The 14,665-nt window shown below is 42.0% G+C and overlaps 2 protein-coding genes across 2 annotated transcripts; one reads left to right on the top strand and one right to left on the bottom strand.

The window, feature by feature from the left end:
- Positions 1-2,487: 2,487 nt before the first annotated feature.
- LOC306919750 (interleukin-17A-like) lies at positions 2,488-4,099 on the top strand (the record flags this gene model as incomplete). The annotated part of the gene is made up of 3 exons (XM_079496302.1): positions 2,488-2,517; positions 3,146-3,309; positions 3,868-4,099. The coding sequence occupies 3 exons, from the start codon at positions 2,488-2,490 to the stop codon at positions 4,097-4,099; spliced, it is 426 nt and encodes a 141-aa protein (XP_079352428.1).
- A 3,584-nt stretch (positions 4,100-7,683) lies between these two features.
- Positions 7,684-8,403, bottom strand: LOC306919749 (phospholipid phosphatase 2-like; the record flags this gene model as incomplete). The annotated part of the gene is made up of 1 exon (XM_079496301.1): positions 7,684-8,403. The coding sequence occupies one exon, from the start codon at positions 8,401-8,403 to the stop codon at positions 7,684-7,686; it is 720 nt and encodes a 239-aa protein (XP_079352427.1).
- Between the last annotated feature and the right edge of the window lie 6,262 nt (positions 8,404-14,665).

Here is a 14,665-nt window from a genome sequence, read left to right as displayed (position 1 = left end):
AGCACTCATCCTGGGCATAGATTTGGGCGGAAAAATTAGATCTATAAATCATCTACAAATCGTGGTTAACTAATGACGATTCATGATGAATCATCAGAATCATCATCATCATGAATCATGATGAATTCATCATGATTCATGATGAATTGTGATGAACTAATGATTAACTAATGCTTAACTAATGTATTAGTTAATCATTAGTTAATCATTAGTTCATGAACCGTATCTGCAAGTGTTACCCCAAATACATTTCTCCATTGTGCATTTCAGTTCAGTATTAAATGTAGTAGTTACTGTGAACAATTTCCTAACTTCCTTATTATTTTTAATATGACAGAAGTTGTTAAAAAGGTTATGGGTTAAGAAAGTAATTGTGAAATTGTCTTAAATTTAAAACAGTGTAAAAACCAAAGTGGACCTCAGTCTAGCATCCTATACTTGACAAAGGATGGGTGTTTTTTTATTCCTCCTGACAGTAAACAAAGCAGTTTGTCACATCTGGCTACCCTTTTGTTCCAAACGTAGCCATATACATAATGCAAATGTGTGACCCAAAGCAAGACTCAAAACTCAAAGGTGAATTAGCATGATTACATGGTCGACGGGAAAGGGTTCTTCAATTTAAACTAATCATGATATTAATAACCGAGTAGTTATTGATGTACTGTAGCGGTCCATAATTTACCACGTGTTTACCATCCATGTGTGTGTGTGTGTGAGGGAGAGAAGGAATGCAGCTGTGTGCTCGGACTAGAGCAGGTAGCTGATGTCAATTGTGGAACTCCCTCTGGTGTGATCGTGGACTTTGACATTAAGGAGGTATTTTGATAGGTACATATGGGTATCTTAGTGGTGTAGCAAATCTTGTAGACCAGGGACTTGGTTGGGCTTGGCCGGACGCTCCAACGAACACAATTGGCCATGTTCGCGCCACGGGTGGGAAGCCGAATGGGGAGGGTTTATCTTTGTCGCTGCATTGATGATCCCCACAAACGGTCAGGGCGCCTGTTCAGGGGGGGAGGAATTGGGGGGATAGCGTGTACCTCCACATGTGTTACGCCCCCCCCCCCCCCCCCCCCCCCCCCCCCCCCCCATTGTCAGGTGAAAAGAAGATGGTGGCTTGACGGCCCGGGTATCGGAGGAGACCCGAGGCTTTCTTCACCCCTCCCAATGACTTATTGTGGGGTTTAGCAGAGATGGAGTACTCGTAGAGAGGCTGGGAAGGGCATGTGTTGCTCAACAACATAGTCTTTTCATTATTTGTCTGCCCTGAGATCTCTGAGATTTATGTTATTGAAAAATTGCAATAAACATTTTAATTCAACTTTTTTGAAAAGAAAGAATCTTGTAGACCAGGCTCATTGCAAGTTGCTGTACTTCCAACCTATAAGTCATTACAACCTATCTTTTTTTTTTAAAGATATTTTTTTTGCGGCTTACGCCTTTTATTGGTTTTTGAAGGGACAGACAGTAGGCTGACAGGAAACGGGAGAGAGATGGGGGAAGACATGCAGTAAAGGCTGTGTCGGGCTCGGGAGTCGAACCCGCGGCACACTGCGACTGGATTACCGGTCGGGTGCCCAGGCGGTTACGCCACCGCCTGGGCCATTACAACCTATCTAATGAGCGGGGGTGAGGTGGGTTCTGCATGGAGTAAGGCCAAGAAGTGGCCTGACCAGTTTGTTTTGGGATGTCTGGAGCCTTGTTTTTAGGGCCTTTGATGTGCTGTGGATTTTCAGCCAACTTTTTGACTTGGGCCTAAAAGATTTTTTGAATGTAATAAGCATTCTGATAGGCTGATAACATAGGAAATAAGGCACGATGAATCTGCAGTGTTAGGAGAGTAGAGTTAATTTAGGCTGAGATCTATCAGACAAAATTCGTTTTTTACTCATGATACTCATGGCAGACATATGACTTATTATGCTGTGAGGCTAACGATTTTATTACATTGAACTGGGTGAATGTTGAGCATGCCGCGAGTGGGCATGCAGCCTTTCATGAAATGATAGAGAGTTCTAGGTAATGGCAGATTGGCATTATATTACCAGGCCACCGATGCTGTCGCGACTATGATGCGGCTTACGTGGGAGGCCATGTTCAAACGTCTTTTCAAAATGCTTGATTGAGATGGAGATAGAGATAGCAAACAACGTATACACAAACAACCGAATACAAGCTCACAGTTGTGCCTACTTCCACAGTGGGCAGAGATGTTATCACACAGAAAATCATACCGTTTCATCTTAGACAAACAAACACCAAACTAAAACACCAGGCTTCCATCCATGGCTTGATCTGTTGTGTGGTATAGATATCCATGAGAGATAAGACACAGTGAAAACTCCCCATTGAGTAACGAGTACCATCTCCTCTTATCAGTTGGTAAGTGTGATCTGATAAGACCATGTTGGCAGCAATATATAGATAGATCTCGACTTTAGAAAGAAGGGAGAACAGGGAGAACAGAAACTGAGAAGAATGAAGATGCTTCGAAGCAGCACGTCCAAATACCTGGTGAGCTGAAGATCATTTATTCTAGTGCAGTACTGCAGTCATTGAAACTTCTTCTCAGTCAAGCCTCAGAGCATCTCATAATCGAGTTGAAATCTAACTTTTCATTTCATTATGTGGTATCATTATTTTGTTAAAAAAATAGCAGCTGCTCATCTAAAGTGACCAATTGAAATTTTCAATATTATTAGGTGACATCAATCTTTGATTGAAAAAGTAAAACAAAAAATAAATGTTGTCTTTAACCCATTAAGAACGGGAAGGCATCTGTGTCATTTTAGGTTTAGAATAGCAGATCTACAATCTCCCGCGCTGCGAGCTTGTAGATCTGCCATTTTTGAAAAATAAAAAACGTGAAAATGTGTGAATATAATATATTGGAAAACTTTAACTCAAATCTTTGCTTCTGGGGGGTCCCTGGAACACAATATTTTGAGATGGGGGTCCGTGGCCGCCACAAATATAATATACATATATTATATATGTGTTCGACATGAAAACGTGTGAGAACCACTGGCATAGCATACAGTACGTTTTCAGAAAACATTTTTTTTTAGGTTTTAGAAGGCATGTATAGAATCTCATCTCCTCTTATTGTATACTGTCATCATCTCTCCTCTCCTGTCTTCAGATTGCAGCCTGTGTGTGCGTAATGGTGGCGCTCGGTGTGGCCAAAGGGAAAGACAAGGCATCAGAGCAATGTAACGCAGTGCTGGTCATCTCTGCAGTGACCCAATCCAGCTCTGAGGGAAATGGGAACATCCACGTCCGATCCCTCTCCCCATGGACATGGAAGTGAGTATATATTGTACACACACGCACGCACGCACGCACGCACGCACGCACGCACGCACGCACGCACGCACGGACGCACGCACGCACGCACGCACGCACGCACGCACGCACGCACGCACGCACGCACGCACGCACGCACGCACGCACGCACACACACACACACACACACACACACACACACACACACACACACACACACATGTGAATGCAGGATCTGTAGGAATGCTCAGAAAACATAATATATAGGCAAGACAAGAATTCAGACTTCAAAAGTATGAGTGATTTTACTCGAGTAAAGGAGCCAAAACTTACACGACCTGTCTGGAAAACCCAGTCTGGCTCACACAGCATACCACTGCTGTCTCCTTAAATACCCCCCAATATCCCACAGCTGAGGCAAGAATCAACCAGAAATAAGACCCCAGAGTACATCTGGACTAAAACAAGTACAGTATGTGGCATGTGCACATGCCACATACTGTACAGATACAGTAGCATGCTTTCAACAGATATTAGATTTGATGTTCATTTATGTTATATTAATTTTTGTCTTTCCAGATTTTCCACCGTAGAAAACCGAATCCCCTCCACCATCTGGGAGGCTGAGTGCAGCAGCAGTCACTGCAGCAGCCCTAATAACCCCAGTCAGCCCGGAGCGTTCACTATCAACTCTGTACCAATCTACCAGCAGGTCCTGGTCCTCAGCCACAAGGAGAGCTGCTACACCGCCTCCTACCAGACGGTGGCAGTAGGGTGCACCTGTGTGTGGGCCAAGACAGCCATAAACTAAGTGCTTTTCCCACTCTGGGATCCAGTGTTGATTTAGAACACATTTTGATTTAGTTTTGACAAAACAAGTAATTTAGTATTTTTTTTGGGTCATCTGATATGATTTAGATTTAGTCTAGTTTAAGTCGACTAAATATCGTAAGATTTTAGTCGACTAAATCTACAGTTGATTTTGTCGACTAAAATGGATTTTGGCGGGCTGTGATGGTATCGTAATGCCTGATTTTATACTTGGTTGCATGCTGAAAATAGCCGATCTACAAGCTCACAATACATTGCAGCACGATGCATTGTAAGCTTGGCAACACCCGAGCACATGACCAAACAATAAAATGACTTGTTTTGGTTCTACCGGTTCTCTTCTCACCTAACATTTTAGTCTAGTTTTTATTTGTTGTTGAAATTGTCAATATTAATCATCATAGCTTTAGTTTTTATTTAGTTTTTGTCAGTGAAATAATTTGTTGATGAAAAAATGTCATCATAGTTTAAATCGACAAAATGTACTTAACAGTCACACTGACCACCATGATGTCAGGCTTGAACATATTGAAAAATACTCTGCTAAATGTCTTTTATTATATTAAAGAAAACAAAGAAACTGGATGAATCTGTTAGTCTGCTGGAACCCTTTAAAGTGTTCTTGTTTTGGGGCTCAACATTCTAGATCATTGGTTATTTGTTTTCATGCTGCCAGACACACGATCCAGATCCATCAGATCATTATGTCAACAACATGGACTAACATCAACCAATATTTGATATATTTAAAATGATATCACTGAAAGGGGATTACAGGTATAGCCTACCTGTAAGGCCAGGGAGTCAGTAATAGTAGTCCCGTGAGCAAGCCAGACTGTAAGCTCCCACAATTTTCAAATGCTTCCGTCATACTACTCCGGAGTCAACAGTCTGTCTCGAGAGACTAGGGGCTCCATTTTCGTCACCACTAAACCCCTTATCACTAAACTTATTTTGCAAAACATTTTTGAATAGTTAAAATGGCCAGTCTACAAGCTCACAACTTGTCAATGTAGATTGGCTAGTTGAACTATTCAAAAATGTTTTTCAAAATAGTAAAAACTAGAAAAAGTGCCCCTCGGGGCACAGGTCTCCACCAGGGCAGGTCAGGTTGTGGCCTCCTGGTGGTGCTATAATAGGCCAATGTGAAAAGGGTGGGATATATTCCTCAGCCTAGTAAGAAAATGTGTGAAAGATTTCACGTAAATTGCATGCTGCGTTCATGATTTGAGGCTTTTGTTCAAAACGGGGCAATCTTGCAAACTGTGAAAGCCAATTATAGCCAATTAGGATGGAATATGAAATATCGGACAGATCCGACTTGAGCACATGACCATAGAGATACTGTGTAACGATTTGTGAGATTTTTGGACAGAATCTGGAGGAGTAATATCAAAAATGTGTTTTACAAAAGTCGGCCTCCTGGTGGCGCTATAAAAGGCAGATGCGGAAAATGCAGGTCAAATGTTTGTCCTTGGCCTCTAGGGAGTGTGCATGCAACGTTTCACGCAGATCGGTGCAGTTTTAGGAAAAAAATGTGAAAAGCTGCCTCATGGTGGTGCTATAACAGGCCGTTCTGGAAAATGTGGGGCAGAGGTTCATCGTTGGCATCCAGGGAGTGTGTGTACAAAGTTTGGCATCGACCGGGTTAACGGTGCCGGAGATTAGCTGGTAACAGACGGACGGAAGGACGGACACACACACACAGACGGAGTGCAAAACATACTCTCTCCCCATGCCTTCGGCCTGGTGGAGACAAAAAGGCAAAGAAGTTTAGGGATAAGGGGTATAGTGACGAAAATGGAGCCATATTCACTTGATACTATCAATAAAGGCATAAAAGCCAAAAACAAATCTTTAAAAAAAAGAAAAAGTAGTTCACACAATTATTGTTCCACAGTATTCATTCTTTCAGCGCCATTGCCATTGATTAATGGCAATTGAAGCCTATTTTTTGATACTACTCTTACCGCCATTGCCGTTGATTAATGGCAATTGCGCTTTTATATATATATATATATTCTATCTGTTTCTTTCAATCGCCTGTATCTCCTATTCCTTGTCCCAGATGGCATTTTTGGTCAAAACAACGTTTCTTTGACGGCACAGAGCCAACGATGTGGACCTCTCCAGTGCCCCGGTTTGGATTCAACTTGTAAACAAGGCCTGTCCAGGCTCCGTTGAGCTTACTAGGAAAATACTACTTCCGGTAGACTGGAAATGTGGCTTTTCAAAATAAGAGCTCAAAAATGCTGGCGTGAATTAGATCCTAATTTTTCAATAAATGCTAGCGCTGTAAGTGTTTTAAGTTAACCTCAGCAGCCACCGACCAAAAAGAGTGGACAACTCGTGTGCAAAACTCAACATAAGTTTGCCTCTCATGTTTCCTGACACCTCCGGTACAAGCTCATATGCCTTAAAATCAGCAGTCTTTACTTTTGAATACGTTTCACTGTCTGCTATAGGCATGGAAGCGTAGGCTCAGAGGCTCAGAATCACTCCACTTCCTGTTTTAGCCAACCGTCTCAAATAGCACAAAAAAATGCATCCATCTCCACCTCTGAGAATCTAGGAAGGAAGCAAGCGTAGACAACTGTATTTGCCAAATGTCAAAATATGAACGGGTCTCACTTGGACTTGACTCGAGTCACATGTCGCTGACTCACTCTATAACTACATCAAATCCAATTTGTAACACTGCACCTTTAGCTTCTCAATTCAATTTGTAAATGTCTATCCTTTTCCTCACCATCCCTTACATCAAGTATGTTGGTGACGTTCCTTTTCCTGATGGTGCTGTAAGTGTCAGTAGTGTAGTATACGGTATGGGTGCATTGTGTGAGGTGGTGGATGCAAAACAAAAAGCTAAACTAATCAAACTGCACTGGGCCATGCCCATGCGGCTTCATGGTGGCTGGGGAGAGAATGAACTCTGCCAGAGGAGCCCCTTAAATAGAGGAGAAGGCCAGAAAGCCAGTCCCTTCTCAGATTGCTATCATTACACTGATGGGCCATAGCCATATATCTTGGATTAGAAGGTGCAAGAGAGACCTTAGCAGTCTGCTAAGGGTCAGTTAGCACATAAAACCTACAACAATGAAAAAGATAACATCAGAAATGGATTTTACACACATGAAAATCCTTCGAAGGCATTTTCAGCATGGCATTCAGTAACCATCTTGGATTATACAAATTACGAGTTGTCCAGAGTTAAATTTGGGCAACCAAGTTAAAATTGTGCTATATGAATACAAATCAATAACAAAAACAAACAAACAAACAAACAAACACACAAAAACAGCAACACGGCCCAGACAGACACTTGCACGTGCTGAAAAGACTAGTGTACAGTTACACTAATAACTCAGCTTCCCATCATGCACCTGTGCACAGTGTGAAGCTCAACAGCACCACTTTCTCTGTTGATACTCTAAACAGACATACAGACAAACAGACAGACAGACAAGCTACATGATGGAGACGGTGTGCCCACCGCTCAAAATCATTTGTATGTTCATGAAATTGGACTATAAGTAGGACTATAAGTAGTTTCCTTGCTCTAAGTCAGGGACCCGCAAGGCCCTGTTGTTCATCACTCTCTTCCACTTCTTCCTTCAGCTTAAAGACCTCTGGGAAGAGATGATGGACCATGAGAAAGGCGAGGAAGCCTCCTTGCAGCAGTCCAATCAACACGTCGTACAAGTGGTTTTTGTTGTCATTCACACGTGTGTATCCGACCCACACAGCAAGCAGCATCAGCATGAGCTGCATGGCTGGTTTCACCAGATGCGTCCATCCACTGCCCTTCATTCGAGCCTGAATATAATATACTGTGAAGACCATGGAGTACATAACGTGTGAGGAGTAAAGGGAGTAAAATGATAACCTAGCATCATAATAAGGCTCTTTCGTTTGTGAGTCCTGACACGTGACATCCGATATCCATCCCTTGTCCGTGCAGTCCACTTCACATACGGCGAGGAAGTCTGGACGGAGCTGGCCTACGTAGAACTTAGCCATGTAAGTCAGCGAATTGCTGGTAAAGGCTCCAAACAAGAATGTGGTTGCTACCTTGTAGAATGACTGTTTGAAATGGTACCAGTTAGTGAATATCTCCCCTACTCCGAATAACACGGCGGGGATGAGGTTGATGACAGCCCAAAGTTCATTGTTGATGGTGGCGGGGGCGCCAGTCTTAGGGTAATTGAAGTTTTTATCTTTACAGTTGACTCCCCTTAGGTTAAGGTATTTTCCAGGGTTGGCATTGAGCACGAGTGACGGCATGTACGCAACGTAGATACAAAGAGCATCCAGTAAACAGTACAGGATCCACTCTACCCCTGTCATGGTTAATTTGTTGCTGGGTCACTGCTTAATGCAAAAGGGGGTTAGATTAGGATTAGAGGTGGTCAATCATAATTCTACCAGAGATTGTCTTGCCCGCGTGATTCAGAGATGACCTCAAGAACTACAGCAGTTGTTCTAGATGTAGTTTACTGTACAGTGTTGAAAAACCTGATACGCAAAACAATCAATAATGTCAATGAGAGAGCGGGACCGTGCTTGCAGTTTATACTGTCCAGTTGCGTTGCTCCTGTCATTGTGATGAGGTCACCATGTCTAAATATGGAGTCCCAGATTAGCCTTGGCCCCAGCCTTACTCATCTGAATCCCAGATCAATCATGTCCAAATATGGACATGATTCCTGAGTAGAAAACAACTAAAGATAAATTGAGTGGTGCTAGCCACTCCAAGGCACAGCTTTGTGTGTATGTCTGTTTGAGCACGGAATTCTCTGTTTCTACCATGACCTGCAGCTGACCTACAGCTGCTGCTGGCAGCTGCAGGTCACTGCAAGTGGTCACACGCACGCACGCACGCACGCACGCACGCACGCACGCACGCACGCACGCACGCACGCACGCACGCACGCACGCACGCACACACGCACGCACACACACACACACACACACACACACACACACACACACACACACACACACACACAGCACCACTCAGTTCAGAGTTGGGTCTGAAGAAAAGAAAACAAAGACAACAACTATGAGAGAACAACTGTGTAGGATCTGTAAAATAAAACAAGGGTTACAGTAAAATAACAAGACATACAAACAACAGCAATACAAAAAAACAACTCCCCCTAATCTACCCACCCACCCTCACCCATGCCCTGAGGGAGGGGACTTGAGGTACTGTAGAACCAATGTATAAACACATACAGGAGGAACAACATAAAACCAAAGTCAAAGAAAAGGCGGGTTGTCAATTGCAGTTAATACAACAAAGAAAGGCTTATGTAAACTTTGACAAACTTTGGCAGTGAAGTATAGGCCTAATAACAGAAACAGCTGCCTTTTATCTGCTGCTTGAAAAAGGGAGAGACATAAGTCAAGATAAGACCTCAACAAGTGTGCTTCAGCGAGGGACAACGTGAACGAGAGACACGCGAGAATGAGGAAGTACTCATAGTCCAGAGTCGACTGAGGTATACTGCATCAAGTTATTTTCATGTGTCACAGTTTTGAATCAAACGGGGGAATGGGAGGGAGGGATAGAAAGAGAATGGATGGGGGAGGGGGTGTATGTGAGGCAGAGAGGGCGATAGCGAGTGAGAGAGAAACTGACAGCTATAGTGACTGAGAGGCAAGACAGTTATAAGGCTACAACAGAAAGTGATAGACAGAGGAAGGAGGGAGGGAGAGGTAGTGTTGAAGTGTTGACAGTGGGAGCATATGGAGACTTGAAGATCTCTGACCGGCCCTGAGTACTGTGAGTATATCATCTCATGACAGTATAGTGTAGTTTAGTGTTTTTTTTGTTGACATGACCAGTCTTGTCCATGCATATGCATCGGTATGTGCACATGTCTGTCTATTAATATCACCATGTATTGTGTATTTTACACACAAAACAAATTGAGTGCCAAAGTACTTCTGGCTGCTGTCTGTCTTTCTGATAAGCCTACTGTATGCCACCGTGTAGGATCGTGAGTGAACTGGAATACTGCTATGCAAGTATTTATTTGAAATATGTTTATTTTATTACAAAAAGAAAAAGATCTTATATCTATCTTTCCTTCTGTCTCTGCCCCTGCCTGCCTGTCTGGAATATTTTTTCCCCCCTCCTCTCTCCATGTTTCTCTCTGTTGTTAATATGTGCTTTATCTGTCTGGATCTGTCCACTGTGCAGTATCACACAGCTGGGTCATGGTTGGCTGTGGTCCACTGTGCAGTATCACACAGCTGGGTCATGGTTGGCTGTGGTCCACTGGCCAAGGGTGAAGTGACAGTTAGGGTTAGCAGTGTGTGTTGTGGTCTGATAAACATGTTACCGTCCAGTCAACTGAGGCCACTCTTCGAGATACTTGTCCCCTGCACCACCATCAGTGGTGGGAAAAGTACTCAAAGGTTTTTATACTTAAGTAAAAGTATCAATATCTGCATTGGAGAACTATACAAGTAAATGTCTGGAATTAAACATGTATTTGAGTAAAAGTACAAAAGTGTTGGCATCAACATATACTTGAAGTACTAAAAGTAAAAGTACTCATTATGCAGAATCTACCATATTTTCAAATGTATACAAATGTTTAGAAAATAGCCGACAATTTGCCGCATCGCGACTCATTGTGCGCTTGTAGATCGACTATTTTCAAATGGCTGAAATATATAGTGCTGAAGTGGTTAATGTATATGTTGTATAATAATAATCCAAATCTACAAAGTAATTAGAAACTAAAGTTTTCAATGTAGTAGAGTCGAAGTAAAACTAAAGTACAGATAATTGGACTCCAGTAAAGTAAAAGTACCTAAATATTTACTTTCGCACAGTACTTAACTAAGTAAATGTACTTAGTTACTTTACACCACTGAGTAAGACTGGAGCTGATTGGATTATTAAGGCCTATATGGCAGCATGCCAGAAGAGCGGCAGAGCCACCTAACAATAACATATCTAACGTATTTTACCTTTATTAAACGCAATTAGAGTTAAAGGTTCAATTTAGTTGAATTGGTAGAAGATAGGCCATAAATTAGCATCAATAAGGCTTGTAATGCTGTGCTCTGGGGTGAACATGCCCTGAGAACAGGGCATGTTGGACTAAAATGAATGCCCCCTTTACACGAGAAAGGTGTTCATAGAAAACATCAGAATAAAGTATCGTTTACTGGGGTCCCTTTAGACGAGAACGGAGGGTTACACGGTAACCCAGGTTCTCTGAGTGGAGAGACTGGCTCTCCACTGGCTCTCCACTACATATTATCAATATGTAGGCGACTGTGGCTCAAGAGGTAGAGCAGGTCGTCCAATGATCCATGGGTCGGCGGTTCGAAACCCGGCTCCTCCTGTCTACATGTCGAAGTGTCCTTGGGCAAGACACTGAACCCCAAATTGCTCCCGATGTGCTGGTTGATACCTTGCATGGCTTCCGCCGCAATCGGTGTATGAATGTGTGTGTGAATGGGTGAATGTAATGCACAATCTATGTAAAGCACCTTGGATAAAGGCGCTATATAAATGCACCATTTACCATTTACCATCACAGTCTACCAAAATATATTTTAGTTGCCAAAATCAACTGTAGATTTAGTCGACTAAAACTAGACTAACTATTTCAGATGACTAAAATATGGCTAAAACTAAATTTTACATTATTCAAAAGACTATACAAATTCGCTGTCAAAATCAACACTAGCCAGAGTTAACGGTTCTGTTTTGTAGATCCATTAAGAAAGCATCATCAATGACAGGGTTACAATTACAATTTAGGCATTTAGCAGATGCTCTTAATCCAGAGCGATTTACAGTAAGCAAGAACAACACATGGTAATACATCAAATACATAAAAAGTTGTCATCAAGAATCATATACGTAAGCTAACAGTGAAATATCTATGTAATGAAACTACCGGTATGCGTAAACACTGTAGAGTGCTATGTCTACATAAAAACTATCTAAGTTACATAGGTTTGGTGGTTCTATTCCTGAAGGGACCACCCATGAGAACAATTGGCTAAGGCACTTTGCATAGGCTACAGCAGACATTGGATTTATTCGCATTATGCTGTGTTGTTTTGCACTAAATGCCTAACTTATCCAGCCATTTCCAGGAAACTTCTAATGGTTTAAATTGAGAGCTGTTTCTTTAAGCAGCTCAAACAGCAGAGCTGTGTGCTGTTTGTTCTGTATTCCTGACTGTGTTCAGGACGGTCAATGTGTAAACTTCTACCAAGACAGGAAAACCTGCTCTCACGTTATTATAAACACTACTGCTTATACCTCAGTGATAAATAGCCCACTGAGAAATATGCAGAATGAGACATTTTGTCTTATTGGTCAATTTGCAAATCAACTCCTTTTACGAAACTAAAGGCTTGAGACGTTGGCTATATTTATTTATGCATGACGAGATATGTTTGCTATTTGTACTAACTAAAGTTTAATGGACAATGACACATATGACGCAGGTATCGGTCCTGTAAGAACGATGTGCTTGGGGATTGGAATACTGACAGTTGCTCTAACAGTGTTTACAGTGGGAACCCCGAGGCATCGGCCCAGTGAAACCGGCTCACTTCAAACTACCTGCAGGGAGGAGAATTTAAAGGCGTGGTCGGAAGGAAAGAAACTGGTCTTATTGCTCAGGGGGATGGAAAGAGGGAGGGAGGTGGGGAGTGAAAGTACAGGAGAGGGAGAGGAGGATGAATGGATGGAGTTAATTAACTCCATCCATTAATGGATGGATGGAGAGGGAGGTGTGGATGGGCACGAGGAAGAGGGGTAAGGGAGAGGGGGCGAAGGACAGAGAGGGAGAGACAGAGAGAGAAAGAAGGAGAGAGGGGGAGAGATAGAAAGAAGCACGTAGAGTAAGAAGCACTGAAGCAGAGAGGAAGAGGCGACACAGAGAAAATTCTAGTTTAAAAGATTGTTTAATTTATTAAAAAGTTGCTATTTGATGAAAATGTAACGACTGACGAATCCTAAAAGATGACAGCAACTTTTTATTGAAACACGTTGAACAGCCCCTCTACCGTTTGTCTCTCAATTATAATAAATAACTAGTTTGCTTCAAGGCAGGGTGGAGAAACACAAATACAATTAGAGAGAGGGGCAGAGGAAAATATTGCAGCATGTTTTTATCAAGTCAAACTTGATTCCAGTCATACTGAGCTGTTCTTGGCTATGTGACAAGTCAAACTGACCCATTGTACCATGATCTCCTATATACCTGAAACCTGACCTACTTTTATTAAAGTGATTTACAAGCATTTGATTTACTGGCGGCCAGCCAGGTTCAACTAACTTTGATTAGTCAGGGTAGACAAATTGAAGTCTGGCCGTGTGAATGTACAAAATAATTAAAAGAATAATCATGAACATTTAAAATGCTATTTTATTTATCCAGGGCAGATTTTACTGATCATGTCTTGTTCATGCATCAGCATCAACTAGCTTATTGGATGATTGTCACTCCAAATGACTCGATCAGTCATCATCTTCTTTTATGATCTCTCATTTAAAAGAGAGTTTACCAAAATTAATTCAAAATTAGTCTGATATACTATATTATTGAAGCATATACTGAATACTTCTGTCCAGTTCTTTCATGTTTAGTCCACTGGCATCTCTGGAGCATGAGCTGGGAGTTTGAAGCCTTGCTCAAAAAACATTTTACAACGGTATTTGCTGAAGGAGAAAAGAATGTTAGACATTTCCTCCACCCTGATTTATTGGTGAGATTGCAACATGAAATGGGACTTCGATGAATGGTCGATACATTCCCATGATGTGAGTAATGTGTCGTGCCTTACCCCTTGGTGGGGAATTCTGGGCACAATGACAATATATCACAGCAGAGCCAGCAGACCCCCAATATTTATCTATTTAAATGAAATATATGAGCCATGGCATATCGGCTGTTTCTCTCCAATGCCCTTGCATAACTCTTCACACATTTAATAATGATCTATCCATCTGTCTGATGACATTTCAAGAGTGAGACCATGTTACTAAAAACATTTTTGTTGTCTCTGTGAAGTTTTATGATTAATGTATTAGACCTGATGAAGACCAGTCCCACATGGGTCAAAACGTCATGCTCTGTTAATAAATATTAATATTTTTCTACTGAGAGCCACGAACAGTGTGCCGACTTCCCTTCCTTTTCCAGAGTATGTATTTTTGTTAGGCACCTGTACATTTTAGTTGGATGTGCGACGTGCGTGCTTCCCTTTGGACTCTATTTCTAATTTAAACACTTTGTAAATTGAAACACTTTATTTATATATTTTCCATGTGTTATACGAGAAAAGATATGCACGCACGCACGCACGCACGCACGCACGCACGCACGCACGCACGCACGCACGCACGCACGCACGCACGCACGCACGCACACACACACACACACACACACACACACACACACACACACACACACACACACCTTTTTTCACTGACAAAAATGAAATAAAACTAAGCTATGATGACTAAAACTAAGACTATATTGACAATTTCATCAACAAA

The sequence above is a fragment of the Electrona antarctica genome (genome assembly GCF_951216825.1).
Source record: "Electrona antarctica genome assembly, chromosome: 3".
Taxonomy (NCBI): Eukaryota; Metazoa; Chordata; class Actinopteri; order Myctophiformes; family Myctophidae; genus Electrona; species Electrona antarctica.
The sequence above is the reverse complement of the archived record's forward strand: the minus strand, read 5'-3'. Positions and strand labels throughout refer to the sequence as shown.